This window comes from Neovison vison, chromosome 12, assembly GCF_020171115.1.
Source record: "Neovison vison isolate M4711 chromosome 12, ASM_NN_V1, whole genome shotgun sequence".
In the NCBI taxonomy this organism is placed as follows: domain Eukaryota; kingdom Metazoa; phylum Chordata; class Mammalia; order Carnivora; family Mustelidae; genus Neogale; species Neogale vison.
In genome coordinates, this window is record NC_058102.1 from 99,641,496 (window position 1) to 99,651,337 (window position 9,842).

Here is a 9,842-nt window from a genome sequence, read left to right on the forward strand (position 1 = left end):
CTTATTCTTTCCACCCCTGCACCCTTGATGCCCCTAAACAGACTTTAGAGGTCTGGGTGGTACAGTCCATCAGAGCTCCTGCCCTTCAGTCAGCTCAGGAAGGTAGAAGAACAAGAGGAGAAGAGGAGGGAATGGGAACTCAACCTTAAAATCAACCATGGAACAAAGCCCTGGAGACCGGAGGGTACTGGAGGGAGCAATGTCTGGGTCTGGACCCATGCACGAGTGGATTGGCTCAGGGCCCAGCCCAGGTGTTCAGGAAACACAGCACTTCTGTCCTACGTGCACAGCTTCTGTGCCATCAGGTGCTCTTGCTCAGAAATAGTTTCCCACCCACTGTTTGTTCTGACTTGACCCATGTAAACACAAACACAGGAAGCCACACCTTTGGTGGTTGTGTCCTGTAATAGCTACTGGCCAGAACACAGGATCATCACTTAGGTGTTTATTATTATTATTTAGAATGCAAAGGAAAGGGACTTAAATTAATCAACTCTTTATAATATATCAGGGGAGGGTCCTGATTTTCTGTGCTCACTCCTTTTTCCAAATCCCTTTTTTAAAAAAGATTTTATTTATTTATGTGTCAGAGAGAGAGAGAGCACAAGCAGGTGGAGTGGCAGGCAGAAGGAGAAGCAGGATCCCTGCTGAGCAAGGGGCCCAATGCAGGACTGGATCCCAGGACCCTGGGATCATGACCTGGTCCTGGGATCACCACCTGAGCCAAGGCAGACTCTTAACTGACAGAGCCACCCAGGCATCCCTCCAAAACACTTTTTCAACTGTCTCAAAGTTATTCAACAAGCTAGAGGTACCAAACACAACTTTCAATCCACTTCTGCTCCCTTCCCCCACATCAGGGGTCATTTGACAAAGCAAATGGCTCTGGGGCACTTCCAGAGAGATAAATTTTTAAAAAGTTCTACTCGCCCGTACCAGTCCCCAGGAGGATCAGAAGAGAATGGAAACTGGTACAAGGTAAGTGTTTAGGGGATAATCACCATCAGAATTTGAATTCAGAACTGGATTTCATATCCACACCTACTGTACACCCTGATCGAGAGTCCACGTCTATAAAGCCCAGTGAATTAGATAGGATCTCACCGGAGAAAATGGGAATGATCCAGAGGACACTCCCACAACTTCAGATCCCTGTACAACTGAGACTGACCTCGAGGCCAAGGCACATGGTTAGAACTACAGGATGCAAGCCAAAGAGTCCCTAGAACTAGTTCAGGGACAAAGGGAGGGGCTAGAATATTCTCAGCATCGCTGTTTCCATTCCTATCTGAGATAGGGCAGACCCAGGAGCTAAAGACGATTAGGGAGGGATGGAGGAAGAGGAATGGAGGGGAAGGGCGAGACAGACCCAATTACTTTTTGGCTGATTGGTTGGTGGGGGCCATGTGACCCTGCTTAGCGCATTTCTGATTGGTTGTTTGACCTTTTCCAGGGTTAAAGAGCTAGGAACAAAATTAAAAGCTTCCCGGGTTGACTGGGGCACCTTGGCACTTGATGGATCACCCACCTCCCACTCCAGGAAGACCCCAAAATCAAGTACGGGGTGGGGGGCAGGGTGGAAAAAGCAAGAATCTCAGGCCCAACTTATATTTGTCTTTCTTCTATCTATATTTGTCTTTATGTATTTGTTCTAAAAAATAACAAAAAACTGGCCCAGACAGATTGAGAGGAAGGAAGATCTAGTATTGCTGGGGCAGGAAGAGGGAGTGATATTTAAATGGAACTTTTGAGCCTAAGGGACAGAAAAAGAGATGAGGAACCCTCAAGAGATGTTGTGTAAATCTATAAAACAGAAACACACACCCTTCTCCACGGAGAGGAGGAACGGAATGGGACTGCGCTTTACCCAGGGGTATGGGAAGGCTGAGTTTGCCTCGGTGTGGAACTTTGGCCCTGGCTAAATTCTTGGATGAAGACCATTAGATTCGCTCCCTAAAGCCCTGGGGAGCCGGCGGGAGGGGAAGAGTCAAGTTAGAAAGCAAGGAAAACTCCCATCTCCCTGAGGCTTGAATGGAAAGTTTCCAGAACCACCCCCAGCAAATCACAGACTAGTGAGGAGGGGAGAGTGGAGAGGGCTAATTATTAGAAAGGAAGAATATGAGAGTTAATTTTTTGAATGGGCTCCTGGGGAAATCCTCTGGGATCCTCATGCTTCCCTGGGAAATAAAGGAGTAGGGAGGACTATGGTACCGAGGGAGGCCCAATCATGGTTTGGGACAGGGGTCCCCAGAGGGATGGCTTCAGGGAGTCCCCCAAGTCCCGCCTCAGCGCTGCTTATGCAAGCGAGAGCCTGAGAGCCCGCTAGAGCTGGGCTTGGAGATCGCCTGGCTCAGGGATGTCTTTGGGTCTCTTTTCCCCTTCACTCTCTCAGAGCGGGCCTGGGCTCTCTGTCTCTGCTTGAGTCCTGCTTCTTCCTCAGTCCCCTTGGGTGGCAGGGGCACACTAACTACATCCTCTTCCCGTCCTCAACCGCGCTTCTCCACAAAAGCGTGTGCCCTGGATCCCCACAGCAATCCTCCCTTTTGGGAAGGCGCAGACCTGGCTCTCCCCGCCACTCTTCTCCTTTTTCTTTGGCCTGGATGGGCCCACCTTCCGCCCTGATTCCGAATCCCGCCAGATTCAGTAGGATTCTGTCGGCCCCTTCAAGAAGACTGAGTTTCTATGTCATTGCTGTCCTGGCTTAGCTCCGGGTGCCAAATGGGGAGGGGGCTGCGCTCCCAGGTGTGGAGGACACGTGCCTCCCGTGCTGGAAGCCTCCTTCCTAGATACTGTTAGGGAGCCTGAGCCTGAGACTGTCAGAAGAACTCCATGTCCATATCGGGCCCTGATGGTTCCTCCACCCCCCGGAGGTCACTCTCTCCCCAGAGCTGGGGGGCTTTTCCTGGTCAGTCTAGTAAAAACATTGCCTCCACTCTCCAACCCATTTATACTCCTAAAAGTAGTCCCTCCTGGGCCTACTTTTGCCTCAGGCAAGGGCTTGAGAATGCCAGGAAAGATCCCAACAGCTAGAGGGAGGCATGAAACTACCCTGGCTCCAGGCCGACCAAGACCCCAGACTACAGATGCTGGGACAGCTGTCCACCGGGCCTGGTGGTGAGGAAAGAGAAAATGCTTTGGGACTCTCTGGGCTCAGCCAGCTTCCTTTAAGATGCTTCTGCAATTTCAGGTCGCACCCTGGAGACTCAGAAGTCCCAAAGCCTGCCTTCCTGGCCTCCCTCTCCAGCTGCCTGACCTGCCTGGACTGTGAACTACTGGCCCAAGGGCTGAACTGGCCCCCTCCCTGGTCTGGGGGGGCCCCAGAGGCCCTTTGCGCTTGCCATAGAGTTGGCACACTCCTGCAAACACCAAACACCCATGTGTCTGCCGCAGTCTTTCTTCCCAACTGAGGAGGGAGAGAGGGTCAGGGAGAACTGGCAGAGCTCTTAAGAACCCAGGCCTCTCTTTACCACAGTTGACTCGCAGCTGGAGTAAATAAAGGGCAGGGAGGGGAGACTGGTCAGAGGAGACAAGCTCCCCCATCCTCCTACCTCCCAGCGGCTTCTACTCTTCCACCCTAGCCTGGGAACGCCTGGGGAGGCCTTCGTCCCCTCCCCTTAATGAGTGGGAACTGCCTTCTATCATGGGGAGGGGGGATTAGGTAAACGGGAGAAAGGGTCAGAGAGAGAGAAAATTAACTTACAGCGTTCGCCTGGGATTCATTTGCGAAGATGTAACCTCTCACCATCATCCCCAGCGCCGTAATCCCCTCTAACTGCCAGGCCCTCTGTCCTAGCATTAAACCTCACCAGCAGCTGCGTGGCTGGACAGTTAAGATTATATATGATGTAAATATATTGTGGGTTTGTCAGCTCTCCCTACACCATAAAACTTGGTTTAATGACATCACGTGGTCCCCCAAGAGCCACTCACGGGCTTGCCTTCGGGCCATTCACATAAATAACCTCCAAAAGTTTCAAACTCCTAAATTCACATAGAAGCCTTGCGTATTTCTCTAATGCTCAGTTACACTAAAAAGCCCTTGGGCTGCTCCTTTGCCCCACCCCCACACCCCCCTTGCAGGGTGGGGAGGGGGGAGAGGGTGGTTCCTTATTTATTTATTTATTTACTTACTTATTTCCATAAGGACCTGTCGCCTTCGAGGTTGTGTTGATATTTTTTTCCTCCTTTTTTTTTTTCCTCCTCTCTCCTCTAATTGCTCAGAGTGGGTCATGTCCCCCTCTTCCCACTCCCCCGGGAAGGTAAGTCACGGCTTCCCCCCCCTTTTTTTCCTGGCTGCCAGAGGGGGTGGGCTTCTGGGCAAAGTGGAGAGTCAGGCTCCATGGTCTCTGCTTGGGACTTGGAAGCCCCTCCACTAACTTTCCCAGGGCAAGGCTAAATCCTGATGCTTGCAGATTATTCCAGGAGGCTGGCTGGTGGGAGAACCACCCCAGGCTTCAAAGCAGAAGACTCCGTTCCGGGAGAAAGCGAGGGTCTGGGCCGTACCTAGTCCCAGCGTAGGGGAGTACGTCGGAGCCCTCTGCTAAAGTTGTGGCAGCTGACGCCACAGAAGCAGAGGCCGGGGCCTGGGGCAGGCCTGCACCCTGACAGAAGGGGCGGGGGCAGGCGGGCTCGGCTGCCTCCACCCAAGTCTGGCAAACTTGAGTCAACCCTCCAGCTCCTCCAGGGAAAGAGGCCTTAACTCTGCAGGAAAGAGGCATTCCGGGCCAAGAGGGGCTGGTGGGCCCTGCAGGGTGGGTCTGACATCTTGGGCCCTGGCTCTCTGGCCCAGCCCTGCTTCTACCCCTGGGGCGGTGCATCACGGGGGGAGGGAGCTCAGGGCCTTTGCAGCCCGGGATGCTGGAGGGTGTGATGGCGGGCGCCGCGGCCTCTTTTTTAGTTAACCGTTACCCATTGGAGACGTCAGTGCTTCTCCACGCTTCACCGCTCGCCCAATAGTTTTACTCAGCATGGAGAAAAAATTAAAATAACTCCCTGAAGAAAATTACACATTTTATTTGAGAGAGAGAGAGAGAGAGATTGAGAGCGGAGCCGAGGTGGTGCTAGGCTGGGCAGACTCTTGTGTGCTAGTCAGGGAGAGACCGAACGGGCGCCCTAACCTGGCCTGAGTGCGAACGGAAGGGCATAGCAATGGGCACAGATCAATAAATATTTGTTGAGACCTCCTACGTGCTAGGCACGGGGTGAGGAAAGACTCCTGGGTTAAAAAAAAAAAAAAAAAAGACAGATGGATAGCTTAGGCAGTGGGATGCAGAGAAGTCAGTCCTTATAATAAATTCAAGGAGCATCAGCATTAATAATCATAAATATTCCCCTTGCCCCTCCCCAGAGTCTCTCTGCTCCCTTTCCCTCTTGGCTGTAAGAGCAGCCTTCTAGCCCAGCTCCTGAACCGCACCCTCCCCCAGTGTGGGGGGCCTAGGCTTGGCTCCAGGAAATCACCCCCGTTGTGGGAGGCAGGAGAGGAAATGCAGTAAAGTTTTATGGACCCTTCCCACATTTGTTTCTCCTATAAAGTACTTCCTCCCCCATCCCATTCCAGGAGCCCGGAGCAGAGCAGAGTACGGGCCACAGCCGGCCTCAGCACCACCTGAATTATCTGCCTTTTCCCCTTCCCTTTAGTCCACTCCCCCTCCACACAAAATCCCAGAGACTGAGACAAATGATGGCAAACAGACGGGACTCAGGCACCAGTCTACACAGCTCCTTTCCCAGCTAATTGTCCTGCATAGCCTTAGGCCCTAGAAGTGGGAGAAACTGGTTTGCACGTTGCCGGCCAGGCAGGTTCACTGTAGGCTGCCCTCCTCCCTCCCATCTCCCCTGGTACCTTAAAAAGCTAACACACAGTTCCTTTAACTCGCCTCAGACCCCTTCACCAAGCAGTACCAACTCTTTCTGAGAATCCTTCTTGGGACCAAATGGGTCACCTAGGCCTGGGAGAGATCTTCAGAGGCCCAAAAGGACCCGAGTCTGAGCACCATGGAGCCCCCATGCCCTGCAGATTAGCTCTGGGAGGCAGTGGTCTGCTTGCTTGTCTAAAGGCCTCAGATTCACCCAGCCAAGGTGGGAGTGGGGTACAGAGGCCTGAAAGCCTTGGACAAGCCACAGCGTGGGAAACGCCAGTACACACCACCTAAGTGCCCTCCCCTTTCCCCAAAGGCCCTTCTGGGAACCAGGGATCTGGGAAGGAGCTCAGTTTCACCACCCTCTTCTCAACCCCTCTCGAAGCTCCTAAAAATTCTTTTTTCAAAAGAGGCAGAGAAGCTGTGGGTCTCCCCTGTACTCTATAGCCCATTTAGATACTTTTACCCAATACATGCCCCAAACAGAGAGGCATTGCTGCATCTTTAGTCCTGTTCTCTCTTTGTCTTTATTTGATATGACAAAATATAGTTTCAGGAAAGACCTGGAGTCAATAAATAGTTGGACAACAGCGATGGGGCAGGAGGGCACAGAGAGTTGTGGCAGGGACTCGTGGGCAGCCAAGAAACCTAGGACTGCTTGCTGGGGTCCAGTGGCAGGGAACCCCCATAGTTGAGCTAGCTAGTGGTCTGAGGCGGAGGGACCTGAGAGGGCATGCGGGTGGGGGCGGGGGCGCAGGCTGGAGAGGTTACCGGGCTTAGGGATGGGTGAGAAGGTTTGGAGAGCCTAAGGCCATGAGGGGGCCCTAGGCGGACCTTCAGTCATCTCCCCCTTTCATATGCAAATCATTTAAAAGCCAAACATGGAGCTTAGTCGCTACAACGAAGCACCCCGAGTCTGGGGCCAGACTCCGCCAAGCACAACCACTCTCGCCAGCCCTCAGCCGCCCGGCCAGCCTAATACGGGAACAAAGGACAGGGGAGGCCGGAGGGTCGGGCCGCGGGTCCTGGAGCACTTGCTGGGCCCACCTTAAACCGGAGGGCCGCGATGGGGCTGAAAGCCCAAGAGGAGGCCCAGGCCCGGGTTCGTTCAGCACCAGCCCGGCTCCCCGCAGCCCTCTGGGGAACCCCCGCGGAGCTTGCCCTGCCCGCCACCCTCCCCCGGTGCTGAGCAGAACTGGAGGGAGTCTGGGCAGCGCGGATAGCCCCTCGGGAAACTGGGGTCGGTGGGGATCTGAAATGCCAAGGGAAAGAGCTTTTGTCTGTGAGGCCCCGGAGCGGGTGCTGCCGCCCCCGTCCTTGCTCCCAAAATATAGAGAGGAAAACCGAAAAGGAAAGGCGCGGGGACCAAAGCGGGCTCTGGGTGCTATCTGCGGGCCTCCCCGCTGCCTCTAAAGAGCCTCTTTGCTTTTCATTTTGGAATCCTTCTTCCACTTCATCCTGCGGTTCTGGAACCAGATCTTGATCTGTCTCTCGTTGAGACACAAGTTGTTGGCGATCTCTATGCGCCTGCGGCGAGTGAGGTAGCGGTTAAAGTGGAATTCTTTTTCCAGTTCCAGAGTCTGGTAGCGCGTGTAACTGGTTCGGGACCGCTTGCCGTCCGTCTCTGGAAATATAAGCGCCCCCCCCCAAGCCAGGAAGGGGTGAATAGCGTGCAGCGCCCCAGCGCCCCGACCCCGGCCCAGGCCCCCACCCGCCGCGGGAGGGAGAGAAGGAGAGCAGGGCAGGGCAGGCCCAGCGGGCCGCAGGCGGGCCCGGCCCAGCCCAGCCAAGCCCAGTCTAGCCCCCGGGAGAGGCGCCTCTGCCCAGGCAGAAAACTTTCCGCCGCAGCTTTCACTCAGCAGCCGGAGGGACTGAGGGGGTTGGGGGGGAGAGGGAGACCCAGGCTCGGACCGAACAATAAGCACCCTCGAGATCCGAGCACCGGGGACCCCCCTCCCGCCCCTCCCGAGTCGCTGGAATCCTCCGGAGCGGCCAGCGCCGGCTGAGCCGGCTCCACAGGGGAGGGAGGGAGGGAGCCGCGGGGGGATCCCCGCTCTGGAGCCCCGCGCTCCTCACCCTTCAGATCCCTCTATTTTTTTAACTCCCTCCCTCTCCCCCAAAAATTGAATATTGCCTTTTATACACGTTTTGTTCCTATGATCCAATTATGTCGTCGTAAATTTGGGCGCACACAGCCTCTAAGCCTTTTAGTGGACAGTTTTACGAGCCATTGATGCCTGGATCGTAAAATTTATGGCCGCAGGTTTTTTTTCTTTATTTGCCCCGCATGGCCTATAAAACCCAGGCGGACCCGAGCGCGCAAAATGAAGTCCTAAAGTTTACCGTGGCTCATGTGCAGTTTGGTCATCCACGGGTAAATCTGTGGCGGGGCCGGTGGCTGGCTCAGTCCGGCGGGCTGCCCTGTCTGCGCCTGCTCCTCTTTGATCTCCCCACTGCTCTTAGCTCGCTCCTCCAGCGCTGGGCGAGCCGCCTTCTGACTGTACATCCCGGGGTTCAGAGGAGCCGCTTCATCTCTGCCCAGAGCGTGTCCCGGAGCGGCCGCGGCGCTGCAGGCGGGGCGGTCGGGGTGAGCCCGGGGGTTGGCAGCCATGTCTACCCCGTGGAGAGAGTTGGAAGGCGCAGGCGGTGGGAAAGTGATGCTTAAGTCCAATCCACCGTAGCAGTACCTGGATGCCTGCACCTCTGAGGCCGATCCATAGTTCCCACAAGTTTGCATGTTATAGGCAGGGATATTGGGGCTCTGCTTATAGAATGAATTGGCTACGTAGGAGCTCATGGCGGGGAGGGCCCAAAAAAAATTTCTGCACCCTTTTTGATTAAGGGTGATTTGTGACTCTTTGAAGTTGAGGGGTTTTTTGTTCTCCAAAGTGCACAATTTATAGGTGGAGATATCTCTTTCTTTATCCTATGCGCTCTTCCCAAATAAGGGAGCCTTAAATAGAGTCACGTGACTGGAGCGGCCACTCATAAATTTGGCTTGATGACCTCCGGGAGGTTAGTGATGGAAGCCGGCGAAACGCATCTTGATATGTTGGCAAAGCCCAACCAAGGGGAAGAGGGAGTGAGAGAGAAAGAGAGAGAGGGGGAGAAAAAAAATGGTTCTTGGAATTGGGGGGTAGCCGGGACAACGAGCCCACAGCGACACCTGGTGCCTACTTTGAGGAATTGCAGCCTGGCTTGTCGCCTTCAGACCGCTGGATTTTCTACCCTGTAGAGACGCTGGTTGCGGCTGCAACAAACCCTTGAAACGGCCTTTTAAACTGTATTTAATTTTAAGGAAAGATGAGGTCTTGCTTAGGATACAAAAACTAACGGACAGCCCTGACTCTCCGCCCCCAGAGCCTTTCAATCTTCAAAAATGGCTGAGGAAAGGAGATTTGGGTAGGGGGGCCCCTGGCCAAGTTGGAGATCCCAAAGGATTTACCTCAGGTTCTCTACACCAAGCATCGAGGTCGCTCTCCTTGGAGGCCCCAAGGCCCTGCTACTGCTGAGGAGGTGACTGTTAGCATGGGGAAGTGAACCCAGACCCTGGAGAGGTGGACAGGATGCTATGAGGAAGGGGGTCCTGGGTGGACAGAACTAGATAGGGGGGAGGGTCAGGAAGCTGAAAGTACTGGGAACTCTGGGATGAGCCTGGAGGTGAGGATCCTGGGGGAGTTGAGTAAACCTCACCATACTGGGACCCCAGAGTGGCAACTAGGCAATTTTCTCTCTCTCTCTCTCTCTCTCTCTCTCTCTCTATGTGTGTGTGTGTGTGTGTGTGTGTGTGTGTGTGTGTGTGTGTGTAGAACCAGACACAATGGGCTTGGAGGACTGCTCTGCATCCCTGTGTATGACCCTGATGGCGTATTCTATGCCAGATATTTGGGATAGAAAATAGATGTTAATTGAGGGCATGGAGAAGCAAGATTGAAGCCTCCACAAATATTATATGAGCAAGACAGAGGAAAAGGCCTAATTTGT

At 54.1% G+C, this 9,842-nt stretch overlaps 2 protein-coding genes across 2 annotated transcripts in view; both read right to left on the minus strand.

The window, feature by feature from the left end:
• Positions 1-9,842, minus strand: part of HOXC4 (homeobox C4) — a 60,660-nt gene that overhangs the window by 13,922 nt on the left and 36,896 nt on the right. The window lies entirely within an intron of this gene.
• On the minus strand, positions 7,055-8,874 carry HOXC5 (homeobox C5). Its single transcript, XM_044227255.1, has 2 exons — positions 8,202-8,874; positions 7,055-7,482 (listed from the first exon to the last, which is right to left on the minus strand). Exons 1-2 carry the CDS (start codon positions 8,653-8,655, stop codon positions 7,268-7,270), a joined length of 669 nt encoding a protein of 222 aa, XP_044083190.1. The 5' UTR covers positions 8,656-8,874; the 3' UTR covers positions 7,055-7,267.

What these genes read in the sequence shown, in the direction of transcription:
- HOXC5 (XM_044227255.1), bottom strand. Translation starts at nt 8,655, where the DNA reads ATGAGCTCCTACGTAGCCAATTCATTCTATAAGCAGAGCCCCAATATC. An exon ending in CAAACTGCACATGAGCCACG is followed by an intron (nt 7,483 to 8,201) that starts GTAAACTTTAGG and finishes TTATATTTCCAG; the next exon opens with AGACGGACGGCAAGCGGTCC.